Here is a 19,998-nt window from a genome sequence, read left to right as displayed (position 1 = left end):
GCAGATCAATGTGACCAGAACGGCGCGTAACGAAAAATATGCCAAGCTTTGGAGCGTTTTTTCTTTTCTTTTTTCTCGATAAGAACAAAATGCTATGCCTTGGAGCAGCTTTCTTTGTTTTTTTCTCAATAAGACAAAAACGCTATGCCTTGGAACGGATATTTTGGTGTAAAAATGGGGGTCCCCTCCGCGGCACATACCCACTATGCATTATATACTGAGTGCCCCCCCCTGGGTCCAGGTACTGCTGCAATCATAATTACAAACTTCTCGGTCATTCTTGGTCTTTTGTTTTGCTTTGAATAGTTTATCATTCTAATACCGTTTTTTTTTTGGGTGGGGGTTATGTGAATATATATATATTTTTTTCTTCTATATCTCACCTTCACTCCAACCTATCCCCGCCTCTCTCTCTCACTTCCCTTCCTTCATGATGCTTACCCAAACCATTCTCTCTCTCTTTTTTGTTTATCATTCTTACATCATGAAGGACATAAAACTCAAGGTATATGCCTTCATTGATCGCCATTCATAGTAACATGTATCGTCAAATCATCCTGAGTATCCGAGACATCATTTTTCACTTTTTTTCACACAATCCATACCTCTCCGGCCTGCCCAATTATATCACTACCCCCTTTCCCATAGAGAGGGAGACACTTTTCCTTTTCTCCATACAGGATATGAATCAGGCCCACTCACGTACCCCTCTTACGTTTGTCCCAAATTATGACAACCGAACTGGCAGGTGATGACCCTGTGTTGCGTGCTTCCCCCTTGTTCCTCGTTTTTGTTTTTCACTTACAGCGTGAGGCCTATAAATAGAACATGTTTGCGTACACTTAGCTATACCGATTCACACATTTGGAGCTTTGGCTCAACAAAACATGCTATTCCCATTTATTAATAATCCAATCATTTTTATGCATCATATAAATTAGCCAAATCAAAAGATTTTTCATTTGATTTCTGAGGCTTGATCAAACATGTTAATCTCATTTATTAATGATCCAAGCAATTTTCATGAGTCATATAAATCAGCCAAATCATTTGAATTTTTTTTGGACCTGTTAGGACTGGCTTTATTGGTATTTTTTTTTACATTTCCATTTTGTTATGTTTGGCATTTCAAGTCATTTCCTGTTTAGCATTTGGTTCAAATTAATGAGATAGATATTTTATTTTGAAATAAATCATTTAAAATACTAAAGTATTAGGCACTGTTGAAATTAAAGTAGATTTGCCTAATATACCTACACATACTGTGTAAAGCTCACTTTACTCCTAAAATGTCAATAGTAGCCCCCATGAATTGCAAATGGGCCCGTATTGATTGCTGTGGGGTTTAGTACAGAATGAAAAAAAGATAGTACAGAATTAGTTTTTCTTCTTCCTTCTGTCTCCTTCCTGGCAAAATCAGGAAGTTTTTCTTCTATTTTCTTGATCAATTTGATACTCGGGGATTGTTTCATTTGGTAAGCTACTTGTTTCTGTTGTTAAGCTACATATGACATAATGAATGACAGACCCCACCTCCCTAAAAAATGAATAAATAAATTAATTAATTTAAAAGTAAATGAAAAAATAGATAAAAAATAAAATGATATAAAATTGAAATAAATAAAATAACTTTAAATGAATTAAAAAAGTAGATCAATAAAATAGAAATACAAAATTAAATGGTAATTTTACAAGTACAAAAAGGAAAAAATGAAGGCAAAAACAAATAAATAAATGACAAAAATAAAATGATTCAGAAAAATGAAAAAAAATCCTGGTGTTTTGATATAAAAAAAACTAAATTGTCTATTATCTCCAGATATCATATTTTTCAGCTTTAGCTGATGGAACTTCAGATAACTCAGATTTCGTAGTAGCAAACATGATACATTCATATGTAAATTATTATGTCAAATAAAAAAATTGGTTCATAGACATTTCACCTAACCATATAGTCAAAATGGGTAAAGTATAATTGGAAATTTAAAAAAATGCCAAATGGACTAAATTGAAGTTGGCCTATATTTGAATATGGGTCTATTAAAGTTTGATGGAAAAACACAAAACAAATTACCAAGAAGCCGACACATGACCCATCAAATGGACAGGATTTAGGTCTAGTTTCTTCAAAAATGTAATTAATAATGACAGAAATCGATGACAAATTTACTCTAGGACTATCAATAATCCAGTATCATGGCTCTGTTTGCATTACAGTGAACAAGGCCTTCACTTTTATGAGTGACAGGAGCACACGTAAAATGGTGTATATAATTTACTATCACTGCTAAATATAGGAAAATAATAACCTTGACTGTTTTATTCATTGATGTATACTAAGGGTGAGTTGCCTTCTCGCAGCATGTTGTGATTATAATAATCTTCCCCCTATCATGAGCTGTTCCCATGGTGGATGATGAAATAATGCACATTCCATTTGTTTTTTGGTATGAATGAATTGTAATTTTAACTTTGATGTGGGTTATTACCCCTTTCAGATAAGGTCTCCTTTGAGTAAAGTTCATTGTTTATCGAGCAGAATCTTCTCTTTATTTTCTTTCACAAATCAGGATTGCTTATTAAATATAGGAATTGTATCTCTTGATTTGCTCTGTGTCATATTTTGATGCAGAGTCCTTTAAATTCTTTCTTCTGTTGCCTGCTCTCAGCTTTCTAATACAATCTTTCGTTTTTAATTCTCCTCTATCTTTCTATCTTATTATGAGTTCTGAACACGCCCTTGGACAGTGTGTCCCTTGATCACCCCATACTCTTGTTGATTTTCTGGCGTCCCTCCACTCGTCTTGTGTCCAGTCTGTGACAACTGCGGGGCAGCAGAGGTTTGACATGTTAAAATCCAATCAGAAATAATTCAAGTACAGAAGGCTCAGTGATTAGGGGGGCAGGATGCAAATTATAAGTCTCCAAAGTGAAAAAAAACTAAGTCGGTCATTAAGAGTCGTGCTGCCTGTTTTCATTCGTGAAATTGCGATAGGTGTGGTGTACTGATAAAAGGAGAATGCCTTAGGGTACACACTGAATATGCACACATAGGAATACTGCAAGAGTGTGCATAGACTGTTAAAGTGTAGGGCTTACTTCCCATTTAAGTGCTGTGTCATTAAAAAAAAATGTATATGTGACGATGCAGTGTTATTAATTGCTGTTTTCTTCGTGTTATCTACTAAACGGCACAAGTTTCAACTGAACCTTGCAGTAATTCGTTGTCAAGGCAAGGTACAGGACTGCATGTACAATCTTCTATTTGGTACCCTTATTTTGATATACATGTAATATAACTATACTTAAAAATATCAACTTGTTTTTTTTTACTCTATGTTCTTGTCTTTTATGCAGTATTTTGGGCACTCCTAAGAAGACACATTCCATGCCAAGGCCGAGGAAAGCTAAGGCAGATGTAGGCCCTTCCAAGGAATACATGCAAGCACGAAGAGTCACATTTTCCAATGTATTGGATGTGAATGCCATCGAGATCGTAGAGCTAGAGGACGACGGAAGCCAGGCGAATCGCAGAAGACACTCTTTTTGCGTAGGAGATATCAAGAAGGTCCAACAAAGACTAGAAGACGACGAGATGGGTAAGGCTGTCTCCAGAGCTGTGGACGATTCCAACATCAAGTACCAGTGTCCAACCCCATCTGCTCCCTACGAGGACAACGATGTGGAGTCGGGTCAATGGAAAGTGCCGATGATCAATGTTAATGAGTGGAGAACTGTCGAAGAAGACGACCATGGTTACGAAAGAGTTATCAATATTGATCATGATACTGATGGAGTTGAGGCAGTCATTCCTCCCAAACCTGAGAGGGGAAATTTGGAAGAAGATACCGATGAAGATGATGATGATGATGAAGACACCGATGCTTATGAGAAAGTGGAGACTGTAGATGAACAAAAGCAAAAGGATGCCAATGAGAATGACTATACAGAATTAGAAGCCCTGATGGCTCAACTTGCAGAGATAGCTGGGCATGAGAATGCTGCTGATTTAAAAGCATTAGAAGCCAAGGATTATGATATGGTTTTTGATGGGGCCGAAGAGTCTGATGTAGATGGCTACGAGGTGCCTATGACTGAGGAGGAGGTTTTAAAAAGCCGAAGCAGTAGCATGGAGTATCTTGTGGATTCCATGGAGGAGGACGATTTTGGGGTTTCTCTTGCAATTTTGTTTGGTGAATTAGGGGAGGATGATGATGGGTATGAAAAAATTGAAATTGGAGCTCAGGAGGCTTGTCCATCAATTGCTGAAGTAGATATTGAAGATGAGAGTGTAGAAAATAAAGTGGAAGCAACAGAACAAAGGATTTCTAAAGAAGATGAGGAGGAAACCATGGATGATGATATCAGCCGTTTCTCTGAATATTCAGAGATAGACATTGTTGAAGCTCTGGTAAAGTCTGGGCTTATGAACGCTCACAAAGACAAAAGCAATTCTGGTCAAATGTCTTCCAGCGTTGATTCAAATGAAAGTAGAATGTCTCAAACTGTAAAATGTGAAGTTGAGATGCCTCATACAAACTCAGGTGAAACTAAGGAGCTGGCTTCCATGGAGAGTTGTGAGGAATCTGTCTTTAGTGATGAATCAACATGTATGCTTAGGACAGAAGATGATATCAAAGTAGACATGGAACAAAATGGAAATAATAAAGAAAGTTGTGAGATGGAGACCAGTGAATCAGACATTAGCAATGCTGATGATACTGTTAATAATGTCAATGAGAATGAAGAGGTTCAACCAAAGGAAAAGAAGGATGATGGTGATGGAAAGAGTGGAGTCACCACCCGGTCTTTCAAAAAGTCCATGAACAGCACGTATCAATCTATAACGGCAAACCTGCTTCGTAAGAAACGGTCTGCTAATGAGAAGCGTCAAGGAAGTGTTTTTGGTGAGGATATGAGAATTGAGAATGTGAACTTTCGTGGTGACTCTTTGGATTCTGATGATGGCTACCAGGACAGTGGGGACTTCAAGGAAACCACTTGCAGTGATGTCAACAACTCTTTTGGGTTTCCAGCACCAGCAGCTGAAGATGGACAGTCTGTGGATTTGGAGTATGCCAGTGACTCTAGCACAGGTCAGAATGGTCTCTGTGACGACCCAGTCTATGACAATGTTTGCATGGATGATGATGACAATCTGGATAGGAATGTATTCAATAGTAGTCCAGTCAGTTCAGTCAGTGCCACATTTACAGAGGGTAGTGAAGATGCTGTTCAAGAGGACAAACAGGAAACAAAATCAATGGGTTCCCTCGAGAACATCTGTAGTCTTGGCGAACTCAGAGTGCGAAATGTCATCTCTAAAAGCATACACTGCCTCCCTAGCGGGGACAGGCAACTGATGAAAGAAGCAGAGGAAGGTTTAGACACACCACCCAAGCCGCGCAGAACGTGGTACTACCGTTCAAGTGCAGATGTCCGCAAGAGCCTTATCCGTAGCTTTGGCTTGGATGCAGATGGAATAATGCGCAACCCTACCTATGCACAGGTTTCCAAACCGAACACTCGTGTCATTCATGGGAGTCTTCCTGGACGTTCCAATCATGGTTCTGGTCACAGGGCAATGAAGCGTATCCCTTTGACTCTAAGCAGACATAGTAAGATGATCTACAAGGAGAGGTTTTCTTCGAAGTCCTCTAAGCTTGGGAGGAACACCTCCCATGATTCGGGAGTCTTGACTGGAGATGAAGATTCCAGATCAACCATCAGGGATAATGAGATCTACAGCCAGTCACATCTCTATGAGGAGGTTGCTACGGTAACCAGAGACGGGGATCGGTCTGGAGCGAAATCAGAAGTCAGGAAGACTCTCACTATGGATGAAGATACTACTGAGGTGAGAAAATCAAGCAATTATGATTACAAACATTATCTGTTCTTAGATCATTCTACAATTTTTATCTTTGGTAGCAGCATGATGGTGATGTCAAATAACCTATGTTTCCCATTAATTTTTTCCATAAAAAAAGTACAATTTATACTGTGTTGCATTAGATCAGAATTCTCTGACAATTTAAGAAGCTTAATCTCCAAACTTTTTTAAGTGTAGTGATTGCAGGGGCAGGGTTGTATCTATGATAGATGAGAATTTAATGAGAAAAGCTTGCAGTCTGTTAATTCATATCAAGCATGATATGCTAGTTGGTGATAGGATGTTTTGTTTCTACTTGCCGTTAATGACCACTTTTACGAGCATTTTGTATTATTGCAAATCTAATTCAGTGGTTCCCCATTTGTAAACACAGTAGAAAGATATGTACTATGAAATTCCTGTTAGAGTACAGTAATTCTAGTTTTCAAATTCCTATTCATAGTGGGAGGACAAAATGGTCATTGCCTCAGACAAATCCAAATTGGCAACACGCCCCAAGGGAGGTTACAATAAGAGGCTTCCTTCGTGACCTCCGACATCTTCCTCTATCACCCCGATGACCATTCTTCCCTTCCCACTGGTCACTCCAGTCCAGACATTTTGTTCCCCAGAGTTTCAGAATTTTACCTGCAGGATCCTATGCACAGTCACACCCACCAAATCGACTCCAAACCAATCAATGATATGTCATTCAAAGTAACCTGATAGCTTTGCTCGATCTGGAGTCAGTACTATCAGTGTGTCTGTAGCTATAGACTGTCATTGAATGAAGGAAGATGCCTCTGTCCTAATGTCCTTCCTGTAATTCAGCTTAATGGACATGCCACTGGTTGAGTAACAGAAGGTCTTATCTGAAAAAAAAACATGAAAGAAACGATCTTTTAATGATTTTTTACCAAAGAAGCAACTCTGTTTAGAGGTCATAGGTGTCATTTTGCTCTGTAGGAAGTTTAATTGAGTTAATGTTTTATGGTTACCAGAATCTGTAGGTGCTACCAAACTAACTTAAGTTATAAAATGGCATAAAAGTGAGTTACGTCCATACTCAACTTGCAGTGTATTAGTGTCCAAGATTTTGTCATGTTACGTAAGCCATGTCAATTCAGGCAATATGTCACTGTCTGATTAGAATCACTTCCCATTGTCTATATTAGATTTATGTTTTATTTTGAGCTGATTGAAATGCAACTTTTTGATTGCCCTGTTGAATAATTATCTGACAGTCTCAATTTCTAGATGTAGAATTATACGAGAGTTGTACACAGAACCTGCAAGTCTAATAGAAAGTTTGATCAATATTGATTTTAGAAGGGGAATATTAGTAATGAAAGATGGATATGATGATGAAATTGAAATAAATTACTCTGTGACTTTAAAAATTGCTAGTTTGTTAACCCTATTTGATACATTGAACACTGTAAGAGGTTACAGTAAAGGGAGTCCGTCAAAGTTGGAAAATGACCTGAAAGGGTTCAACATATGTCACTTTTTTCATATACATACTTTACTACTCTTTGGAAGAAATAAACTGGCCAGTTTCAACTTTTTGTGTGAAAATTTCTTTGAAATCATAATCATCGTAACAAATAGTTACTTGTATTGGATATGTCACTTATTAATAAAAGGGTATTTTTAATCACATAGAGCTTTCATGTTAACTATTGCTGCTGCATATTATTTTGGTACACATAGTAGATTCACACCATTTACTTTAATTTTCTTTCATTGTAAAGTTTTTTGTTATTTCTTTCTTTTATTTGTTTAATGTATAAATGTTTATATTCCTGATACAGTTTGTTATGATTTATTTCAATTTTTTGCTTTGATGTATATATTCATAATAAATTTTGTTTTAATAATTCCATTCTATTTTTTTGCTTTGATGTATATATTCATTGTAAATTTTGTTTTTCTGATTTCTTCTTTTTTCCTTTTGCTTTGATACAAAATTTTATGATTTATACAGAAGGTTGAAAAGCCCAAACTTGCTAGTAAACCCTTTTCTGAGGTGAGAAGAAAGTGAAATATTAATTTTCATTTCAAAAGTTTGCTTATTAATTCTTCGGCTGAATTTCTCCTCATAAATTGCTTATCTGTAATATTTGCTTCTTTGCTATTTAGATGAATAGCAGCTGGTTTTCATGCTTGCTGTAACATTAGTATCTGTATCATTGCTAGCTTAGATTTTTGTCTGGCTATTTGTGTTGCTTACCCTTTCATGTCCTCTTTCCATTTTCATGTTTTCTGTGACAAAATCATGAAAGTTTGAACCGAGTGCTTAGTATAGTCTTCTTCTTCTGAAAAAACCTAATATTTCATTTTTTGGTGATATTTGAAATCTGTATTGGGTCCTCAACGTGTTAAATATATTTTCCTCAAGGAGAACATATCTAAATGCATTTTCTTCAGTATTCGTGATTATCATTTAAAGCTCTATTGCTTCTTTTCTTCTTCTAAATTCCAAATGTATTTTTTTAGGAATTATTATCTTTTAAAGGATAAATTAAGAAAGAGTGATTGTGCACACTTTTCTATTAGAAATTTGCATATGCTAAGGAAGAATTGAGGCAAATAAAATACACGCTTATAGGAGAGTCTGAACATTGGCAGTTCATGAAGTCATGTATTGGAGCTACAAACTTTTATTCTATATCAATCAGTGACACAACAATTGCTCCTGCAACATTTGCTCTGGTCTTGATATCTCAGAGGGCATAGGGATAGAGTTAGGATTGTAATAGAGTTTGTGGTTTGGAATAATGTAAAGATAATGATTAGGGTTTATTTAGTTATGGATGTTAGGTTTTATGTTTGGCTTAACATGCAGATTTTCTATTTGAGCAATTGTCTCCAGAGCAAATATCATGGAACCATTTCAATCACATCTTTTTTTTTTTCTTTTTTTTTTTAAACCCAAGTACAAACCATAAACAGAACACAGTGCGCTTAGAAACAACAGTAGCAAGCGCGTTATAAATGTTATGTATTATTATTATTATTATCTTTTAATAAACATTTGATGTTTCCATTTTCAAATGAAATTAGTAAAGTACAAAATAGGCTATTTTGTTCTCCGTGTTTAATAGCAATTCATAACACACAGTAGGGGAAGGCGGGGTAAGTTGTGACAGTTTTTGCTTTTTGCATGTTAGAATTGATATGATTAATAATCTTGTCGAAATAAGTACCTTGCCTTGAAATTTAATTCTTCTGAAATATTTTCCACCTATATATAACTTTCTATCCCCACACTGAAAGTCATCGTGACCTCTGAAAAAAACGATGTCAAATGGCTCAACTTGCCCCATATATGGGGTAAGTTTGAGCCACCTTCTGGGGTAAGTTGAGCCACAAAAACTATGTACAAACTGTATGGGGGAGAACCAGCATGTCAATTTTTGTTTTTAAAGTCTTTTCACTGGCTAATTCTCTATAAATACTAACATCCTGTAAAAGGAAAAGAGCAGTCATGTAAATTTGCTCCTTTCAGCCTGCTTTTCAATCGAATTTTATGGTTTGTTTGTTTTTTAAGATATATTACCATAGGAATTACCATGGCTCAACTTGCCCCATGCTGTTTGGCTCAACTTACCCCAGTCCGAACTTAGTGCGATAATTTTGTATCCACACATTTATTATGTATCCATCATATAAAAGACTATAACAAGAATGAAGATCCATACCTGGACTAATAATGTTGTTATCATGTCTTTATTATATTTAAAGACGTGTGTGTTTATAAAGCACTTATCTATTTCACACTCTTTTTTACTTTTTTGGCTGAAATTCATATTTTCCCTCCAAAAAACTACTTTTTGTTTCAAAGTTGGAAACAATGTGGTGGGGTTAGGGGTTATGCTATGGGTCATCAATACATGACACCACCACAATGTCTGACTCATTCATTATTGGCCTGGGGCTGGTGGCTCAACTTGCCCCTATGCTCAACTTACCCCGCCTTCCCCTACTGGTCAGTCCGTTCTTGCTTTAAGCAACACTTTGGGCGATTTGACCTGTCTAGCCATCCTCTTATCATATCTCTCATCCAAATTAGAATCAAACCAGACTATCATCAATCCTCAAAAGAGTGATAATTTCATCCAAACCCGACCTGCATTCATCCTTGATCAGCCTTCTGATTCTGATGTCACTTTGACCCGCTCGCTCGCCTCCTCTTCATGAATCCTGTTTACGTCAAGATGAATTTAGATTCCCCATGCCACGTCCTGGTCAGAGAGGTTCCCCTCACTCTCAAAATAAGTTTGTTTCTGTCTATCTTTTGAGAAAATGTAAAGGGGCTTTGTAAACAGTCAGTGTATGAAACCATATTTATGCTTTGGCACACCATTTTCTCTATATCATTTCTTGATATAAAGAGTATGTTGCTTTTAGTTAACAACGGAAATTATTTTCATATGGAAGTGATGTTTACCTAATTGCGAAGAAAGCATGAATGTTTGTAAGCAATTAACCAGAAGACCAAAGGCCTGAGGTCCTCTCCAAGGGACCTGGTTATGAAGATAAATGCCTTACCAGAGGGCACTAGCGCACCAAGTGGGAATTGAACCCGGGTCACCGGAATCCCAACCCTGCTCTACCGACTGAGCTATCATAAAAAATTGAAATTTTTATGTTTATAAAATGCTGTTCTTCAGGACTGGCTGCACATTGTTAGCGGTAACATAGTGCTAACAGAGCCACTGTTACAATTGATAATGTACCAGCGATGCCTAACCTTACAACAACACCTTGAACATTTGACATCACAATCAGGAAGGTGTGACTGCTCTTACTGTTAGTGCTCTGTTAGGCCACAAACGTTTCTGTGCGGCCGGTACAGATCAAGAATGGGATGTTCGATGTCAAGAAAAGGGGTTAAACTAGAAAACGGCTCGCCACACATACTGTAGTCAGAACACACTGGCTGAAACGTTTAGGTGTGACATCCTCTTAAACCACACTTGGATGCTGCTATATATATGATTTTGAGATATTGATCACTTTGAAGGGATATGAATGTGTCAACGTCACTCACCAGTCTGGCAGTCCTGTAGATTGTTAACTCCACGTCTTTGTTGCTCTCTCCCACATCTTCCTTGTTTGTTGCCATGGTTACTCAATGAAGCAAGAAACAAGAAGTGTAGAAAGGAAAAAGCATATCACTGAAGCAGTCATCACTTTCATTACTGTCTCATCATGACCAATAAAAAATTGCTGACAAGCACCTTTAACCTAAACTCACTCTTTTATCAGTTAGGATTTCTGCCATGCCAACAACAAGGTTGTTGAACTGTTAGTTTCAACCATTTCAGAAACACATTTAAATTACATTCGGTCTGTCAGCAAGAGTTGCTTGCAAAGAAAACTCATTTGTTGTGATTTCAAGTTTGGTGTTTGTTCTGGTGTTGGGATTGGAAGCACAATTTTGATTGCTTTTCGTGGCACAGATACCCAATCTGAGTTTACAAAAATGGCCAATATCACATCATAAATAGCTCAACACCAAGTAACACTTGTCTAAAGATTTGTATTTTGGTGCCATGCTGATGTAAAAATCGACCTGCTAGAAACACCAGAAAACAACACCAAACTTTATATCACCCATTTTATATTCTATGAATTAGTGTTTTAGTAGCCACAAGATGATTATATCTTCAAATTGTAAAGAACTATTCCCCCATAAACATACGAGATCCCTAGACCATGGCTTTAGAGAATTAAACATAATTTTCACCAAAAGTCACAGCTATGTATCATATTTCTGAAAATGTTTTGTGAATGACTCTCAGAGATATATTTTACATTATCATGATCCCTTTCACAATGCCCACAAGCTTACCTATATTGCAAACTCTTTTGTTTCAGTAATACTCTATATCTGTATATTTTCAATTTCATTTCAACATTTTTCCAGTGGTGAATAGCTAGATTCTATGTTATAAGTTTTGAATTATGAGGGAAAACAAAAAATATAGAATTTGTTTATAATGCATGAATAAAACAAATGCATTTGTGGTACGTAGTATTTATATTTATGCTTTATTTATGAGTTAGGATGTCATTATAGTAATGATTGGCAGGAAATTGTGGAAAGTTGGCAAGGAATGAGATTGTTATGGTATTTAATTGGCAGATGTTTTTGTTCCCGTGACCTATTTGTTAATTATAGGTTGTTTATTTTGGAATAAATGGAGCAATTCTTTCAAGTGGGAGAACAAAACTTAGCCCTCAGTATGAAGGATACTACTCCATTGTTTTATTTTTCCCTTCCTGTATTTCTGGGGAATGTATTAGATTAATTGTGATTAATTCAAGTCACTATGCCAAAGCCATTATGAACAGCACCCGGGGGGCCACTTCCATTCACGAGTGGATACCATGCGCGACCATGGGGTCTTGAAAAGCACCCGAAACAAGTAATTTCCATATTCTGAAAATGCACCCTTTAACAAGTATGGGCGTGTGAAACCCTACGCTTAACAAGTATTAGGAACAAAACGATATTACTTGGTATTATGTTTTGAATGGAAATGAAATAAAAAGAATTGAATTGAATTGAAGTGAATTTGGAACAAAACGATATACTCTTGGCAAATATTCCCTGAAATGAACCCCTTAACAAGTAAAGGAATATTTCATTGTTATGTCACGGGTCCTTTGGTCGTTGGTTTTCATCCACACCTTGTGCAAATCATCCCTCTAAACACATAGTGTTGGGGCGAAAAGGACATCCTTTATAAAACATTTTAATTTTGTTTTGTCATCCCCGCAAATTTGACCCTAAACACGTAACTTTCCTAGCGAAATAGACACCCTTTTTTCCTTATTTTTGTGTATTTGACACCCTTATCACGTTACGTACGTAACGTGCCCTATCTTGAAAAAGACATCCTTTTTACATGTTTTTGGGGTCGTGCATGGTATCCACTCGTCAATGTAAGTGCCCCCCCCCCAGGGACAGCACTATCTCAAGACCTAATCTACTCTCATGGTTCTTGGATTCCTACCCATAATGCAACATTTGATCATGTAGTCTTAGAATATATGGCTACTAAAATTATAAATGATTTTTCTCACTACCTTTTACAAGATTGTTATAATACAACAGATCTTTGCCCTGGAAGCAACATTTGATTATATAGTCTTGCAATATTACCTATTAAAGATGATGAATTGTAAATGCTATTTTCAATGCTCTTTATAACATTGATATATATATGTATTTATTTGCCAATTTTTTAGTAAGGATGCAACATTGATCCTGTAGTCTTAGAATATATACACCTACTGAAATTATAAATGATTTTTCACTACCCTTTATACAGTGCGTCCCAGAATAAATAAAACCGAGATTTAGCGATCATTTATCATAACTTAATCATAAATAGAATAGACAAATGACCTACCAATTTAAAGCTTAGAATCTCCTCTTTCATCTGATATTCCTTAGGTTATTTCTTATTCACGCATGAGTGAGCAAAAACAATTTCAAGAAAGGATACCAAAAACTCATTTGGCGGGGGTTATCTGGGTTTCAAAAAGAAAACCACATTTCTGAAACGTTCAATATCTGCTCTTTAATTTGGTACCAAAATTACAAAAAATGGTCAAGAAATAAAAAAGTTCTGTTCATTTGAAATAAGGCTTGTATTTCCACAATTTCATGAGATAAACGTGTTTTCACCGGTTTCCCACAGAAACTTTCGCATGGTGAACATAAGATTCAATGCATGCCTGATCGTCAACAAAACAGTGTCGAGAGAGTTTGAAAGCCATCCTGGAGAACCTCTTCATTTTATGAAATTATTGAAATTCAAGCCTTATTTCAAATGACCAGAACTTTGTTATTTCGTGACCATTTTCTGTAATTTAGGTATCAAATTAAAGAGGAGATATTGAACTTTTCAAAAATGTGGTTTTCTTTTTGAAACCCAGATACCCCCCGCCAAATGAGTTTTTGATATCCTTTCTTCAAATTGCATTTGCTCACTCATGCGTGAATGAGAAATAATCTAAGTAATATCAGATGAAAGAGCAGATTCTAAGCTTTAAATTGGTAGGTCATTTGTCTATTATATTTATGATAAAGTAATGATAAATGATCGCTAAATCTCGGTTTCGTTTTTTCTGGGACGCACTGTATGTAACTAATTATTAAAAAACAGTGTTTACCCAGGATACAAGATTTGATCATGGAGTATTAGAATATATACCTATTAATATGATATTTTCCTGCTACATTTATAACAATATTTATAGTAAAACATTTTTAACAATCTTTACCCAAGATACAGCATTTGATCATGAGGTCTTAGAATATTTACTTAATACTGAAACGATTATTGATTTTTCATTACCCTATATTTGCCAAAAATTACATATTTACAGTATGTTTTCAAATATCTTTTTCTCCCATTTATGTGAAATTATATTGCCATAGCTACTTTTTCATTTCTTATTTGATTTTAAATGATTTCATATTTGGGACATGCCTGATGTGTTTATCTCTTTTCCCCTCTCTACCTTATATACGCGTACTGTCAATGTTCTGCCTTTAAATAGTATATTCAGTTCCCCTATATTCCTTCCCTCTGTGCTATGTGATGCAAACCACAGAGTATATTATATTGTTTCTACATATCATAAACAGTTCATTGTTTTTTTCCAAAATTTGTCTTGTGTGGCTTTTATCCATACTCATGCTGATATTTTTGTATTTTACTTGGAATCATGCATTATATTTGACATTGTGGTTTGGGTTTATTTTCTATAACAAATATTTATGATGAAAATAATGATTATGTTCATATACCAGAAGCTATGGAATTCAAATTGAAGTGTAACTTCAAGTTATACCATTCCTTTTTCATGCAAAAAATTGTTGTGTGAACATAATGATTACAAGATGATTAGTGAACATACTTTAGTGTAAGGAATATTCATCAATATATCAATCTATTCATTATTCATTATTAATAGTTTGTCTCATATATTTAAAATTTACCTGTAGCATATATCATTCACATTTGTAAGTAAAGGGAATAAAGAAGTGGCTAAACCCATCATTGCTATTTTCATAACATCACTGGGGTGTTATCATCTAAAACTTTGACAATTTCTTGGGAGCTCAGAAAAGGCTATATTTTAGAAATATGGCATAGGTAGCAAACTCATATTGTCTGAAAAGGAGTCCTAATTCTTTTAGAGAACATGTCTGTGTAAAAAAAGGGTTGTTACTTATGTCATAAGTCTGAAATCAGCTTTTTCTGAACTGTTCTAAACTTTTTTTTTTGAGATACACAGTTTTGAAACCCTATTAATGATATAAGAGATAGGTTAGCATTCATTGACATAATGAGTTAGCATCAAACATAGCCAATAATCTCCAAACTTTCATATGTCATGGATGACCCAAGAAGTCAATACACATTGGGGGAATGACATGATGTATCTGGCCTTTGGTATCTTTGTCCAATTGACTAAGAAACTGGCCTCCCGTACTCCTTTAGTTCTTTTCCGTTACTCCATTACTTATACTTTTCTTTCACAGACTACCTATGAGGTTTGTACGCATTGGGTGAATGACCAGACGTCTGAGGCCATTGGTATCTTTGACCGCTTGACCAAGAAGCTTGTCTCCCCGTACTCCATCATTCCGATGGTGAGGGAGGTTGAAGGAATCCGAAGGAAGAGCCTTGGTAATGCCATCGAGCAGGAGGAGGAAAACATTGACTTCCCAGCCTGGACTAGTATTCTCAATGTCCTGGCAGCAGATGAGTAAGTATACACATTTCTATTTTTTTTCCTCCTCAATTACTTTTAACTCGATTCATAGATCATATAATTAACATTAAGAAAATGGATCCTACCATGATTTAGCACAACTTTACAGAGTAATATTCGGACACATAATGACTTATTGTGTTGGTAGTGTCATTAAACTTTGATCAATCCTCCTTTCTTCTTCACTTCCTTCTTCTTCTCCATCATCTTCTTCTCCTTGTCCTCTTTCTTCTTCTCCATCTTACCCAATTCTTCTGTTCCCCTCTTCTCATCCTCCTTAGTTAGTGGTTTTGACTTGAGCCTTGTATTAAATGAATCATAGAGGCATGTGTTCAAAACCTGTAAGGACATATTTTCACATTTCCAATCTCCACCCATGGGTTAAATGTGTACCTGATGGGGTGAATACCATGTTGTTGACTTAATAAATTCATTGTCACTTAAGCATGATATGAATTAGCCAGACTTGAATCTTTGTGAAACATTCCTTGGGGAGTAAATATTCAAGTTTCTACACTGTAAAAACTGTGGTGTTAAAACTGACACCAATTGGTGTTAATAGAGGACCACACCCTGAGGTGTTAAAATAACACCCTAGAGATTGAACATAACACCAAAGAGTGTAAATGTAACAATCTTAGGTGTTGTAATAACACCTATAGGTGTAAAACTAACACCACCAATTTAACACCGGTGTAAAATAACTGGTGTGGTACACTATGAACACAACAGTTTTTGTTGTGTAGCGCGCAATTCCGTACATCCATTTATTATTAATGGAGCTTTTGTAAAGATTTTCCTACAGAAATTACATGAGATAAAGGCAGACAAGGTTCACCAATCGAACAGGGATGTGCTTCATTACCTTGTACTAGCTGCTTTGCTTTTCATTAGTTTAAAACTGGGGCCCGTCGCAGTAAGAGTTTCGATCAAACGCAACTCAAAAAATCTTGCGCAACTTGATTTTCAGCCGATGAAACACCCATATTTGGGAATTGCGCTTGATATTTTGCATTTAAACGCAACTCTTTCTGCAACAGGCCCCAGATGAACAAAAAGATATTTTAGTTGATAAATGTCTGATTTCTAAGCACTGTGTTATTCACGGCATAGAAGTTAGAACATCCTAGAGACTCCACATTGTCTGAACCAAGTTGATTCAAGCGTGTATCTTGCTAGTGTCATCTGAAGGATAGCGACAAGAGAGGAAATTGCTTCTTTCTTGCGTCTGTTCGTGATACGACAAAGCATTCATGTTTCAAATCCTGTGAAAGTCTTATATGAATAATCCAAATTATTTTAAGATCTCTACATAATCGTTGTTACTTAAAATTGAGTGACTGCATGGGTGGGTGAAAGATTACAGAGAGAGAGAGAGACAAAAGGGTGTTAAAGGGTAAATTCACCCTGACAAAAAGTTTATTGTAAAAATAGCAGAAAAAAATCATTGAAAACATGGGTGAAGGTTTGTGGGAAAAATCATCAAAAATTTAAAATTATTAGAATTTTGATTTTATTTGTGACATATGCGAGCATCTTCCCATGTATGGTGAATAAGAAAAAAGGTTTTATTGTACCTTCAGTATCTCAACGGGCAAATTATTTCACACCTGCTCTTGAAAATATTTTTTTTTTTTAGTCATCATTTACCATTGAAAATTGAAATTCATAATTTTATTTTACATTTAATGTATGAAGCAGCTGCTCGTGTACAACATCACACATCAAAAACTGAAAATTCAAATAACTTTCCTAATTTTAAAAGGATTTTTCTCAAACTTTCACCAGTATCTTTTATTACTTTTTGTGGTATTTTTAGAACAAACTTTGCATCACGGTGAACTTCCCCTTTAATACTCCCCTGTCCCCCCCCCCTTTACAAAGAGAGACAAAGAAAAAGAGACAGGGAATTATATTGCCCCCCCTCCCTTTCAGCAATAATTAGTCTCATTTCTGACCACTATAAAAGCATAAATCTTGTGTAATCAATTGTTGTTTGCATGTTACAAAACAATACATTTTTGCATGAAAAATACACATGAAGTATAGGGAGAAAAGGTGATGGAAGGGATTTGATTAAAAAAAAGGCTTTTCTAATGTAGAATATATTGTTTGTGACCTTGCTACTTTGGAAAAATCTGTTCCGACATATTTCAAAGAGTTAACCAAAGTTATAACAGATTTTCTCAAAAGGGAAGGATGACAAAAGAGGTCTCAGGTGACTAGCTGATCACTTGATGGGCAGATACATGTACCCTTTATAGCAACAACATTGTGAATGTTTAAAGGGGGTAAAGGGTGAAAGGTGAACATTAAAGGTTTGCTAAATTATTTTTGAGATTTGAAGCAATTTACAATGTTTGAATCATACAAAAAAAAATTAACAAAATTATGTTCATGGAGGGGGGGGGGGGGGGTAATAGCAACTGATGGTCTGTGTAGAGGGAGAAGCTATCCCATTCTCCATCCACTACATCAGTAGATAGCAATACCCCCTTTAACCTCTGTATATTTAGATGCTGTTTACGATCAACCGCCGCATATTGATCAGAACAATGTGATATATTCATTGTGGTTGTTCAGAGATAAGTTTGTAATTGCACTTCCTGTGAAGATAGTGTAGAAGATCCGTCTGGGTTATGCAGTGCGTTCACCCCACTACATGGAAAATTTAGACTCTGAATTAGCAATCCTTACATAATACATTACAGATAGTTTTGTTGTTAGATTTCACGAGATATGAGATGTCAGAGTAATGTAGATGAGTTCAAAAGTTTCCATTCAATACTTACATATCCACACTTTAAGTGAATTTGGTGTCCAGTGTTTATGTACCTTCTTACTTCAATTATATTTCATTCTTGCTTAACACTTTTCCTACATGTTTATACATACAAGCGCATGGAGACATGCTATGTGCTACTAGTATGTGTAATGCACTATAAAAGAATCACCTCCTTACTTCATGGAGACATGCTGTGTGCTATGTGTAATGCACTATAAAAGAATCAAGTATTATCATTAGAAATTTGACAGACTATGATAAGAGTTTAATTAATTTTAGGTCATTCCTATACTTGCATTCCTATACATGCATGTGAAGATATCAATAGGCTACATTGTTGTTAGTATGCATGACTAATGATGATTTTAAAAAAAATGCTAATAATGTAACCTCAAACTCATATTATGCCCCATATAATATTAGACCACTCTATAGATGGCCAACATCTGTTCTTGTTTTCATATCATTCTCCTTTTGTAGGTCAATGTTGATTATTAACATGGTCGATTATTTCCATACTTTCCTGAAACCTCAGTATAACTTCATGACACAACTTTTAATTTGCAATCTGGGATTAATCTGTATTGTTTGTCTGAATCCATTATGAATGAATATTTTGATATGGGAGGGGTGAAGGATGAGGGACAGGAATCCATACACCTTTTATGACAAACTGATAGAGAATGAAAGGATTGTTAATGAGGTATTTACGTCAAGGTTGGAGTAACCACCCAGTCAGACCCACCCTGCTTCGGGTTTATGCACCCACGTCAGCATGGCAGTCTATTTTCACAACACCGAGGACCAAGATTCAATTTCCCTTCGAGGATAAAGCCTAGTGTTCTAATTCAAGCATAGACCATCCACTGCACTTAAAGGTCATACACGTGATATGAAGGGCGTCTGGTCAGAACGATGTCGGTGCTCTGTCCTGTTACTCTCGATCCAATGAATCAGCTCGATCAGAGAATTTTAGACATATTTTATGGTCTCGCCCATTATTTCACAAAAAAAATTAGCCCCAAAGTCATTAGACATATTTCTAGAATAGCCCGCTCGATCAAAAATTAGCCATAACCCAGAATGTCTTATGGGACACATGCCCCAACATCTACATGCCGCACAAGAATAACGCCTATGCACATGCATGTCAACTTCAGGCTTGTGTTCGAAGTTTAAACTTTGGTCTTCTTTCTGATGAAGAGCCACCTCTTGACATTGGCAGAGCATATGCAAATTGAGCTTACATTAAGAATACCTTTGTAATACTTCTACAGTTGACAATGAAATACACGTTAAGTGTTTAATCATGCAATTTTTTCTCTCAAATCTAAGGGAATTACATTGTGTTACTTTATTCCATGGTCTTTAAAGTCTTATGTTCCATTCATGTTATGTATATATTTTGAGTCCCTTTTCAGGAAATTCACACTGTTCACACTTTCATTGCATCCTTCTGTTTCAAATTAACACCCGTATCATGTTCCGATCGCTTCGATTCCTTCGTTCCTGCATGCCCTCATTTTTTTCAAGCCAT

General features: G+C 35.9%; 1 protein-coding gene across 1 annotated transcript in view; it reads left to right on the top strand.

Annotated features, from left to right (window-relative positions):
- The window catches only part of LOC121412088, an 86,105-nt gene that overhangs the window by 56,926 nt on the left and 9,181 nt on the right, over positions 1 to 19,998 (top strand). Inside the window, exons 9-11 of the mRNA XM_041604997.1 lie at positions 3,358 to 5,857; positions 7,860 to 7,901; positions 15,444 to 15,670. Coding sequence (XP_041460931.1) covers positions 3,358 to 5,857; positions 7,860 to 7,901; positions 15,444 to 15,670 — 2,769 coding nt within the window. The remainder of the gene's footprint in view (positions 1 to 3,357; positions 5,858 to 7,859; positions 7,902 to 15,443; positions 15,671 to 19,998) is intronic.

The sequence above is a fragment of the Lytechinus variegatus genome, chromosome 3 (assembly GCF_018143015.1).
Source record: "Lytechinus variegatus isolate NC3 chromosome 3, Lvar_3.0, whole genome shotgun sequence".
NCBI lineage: Eukaryota > Metazoa > Echinodermata > Echinoidea > Temnopleuroida > Toxopneustidae > Lytechinus > Lytechinus variegatus.
Note: the sequence above shows the minus strand (reverse complement) of the source record. Positions and strands in the feature narration are given on the sequence as shown.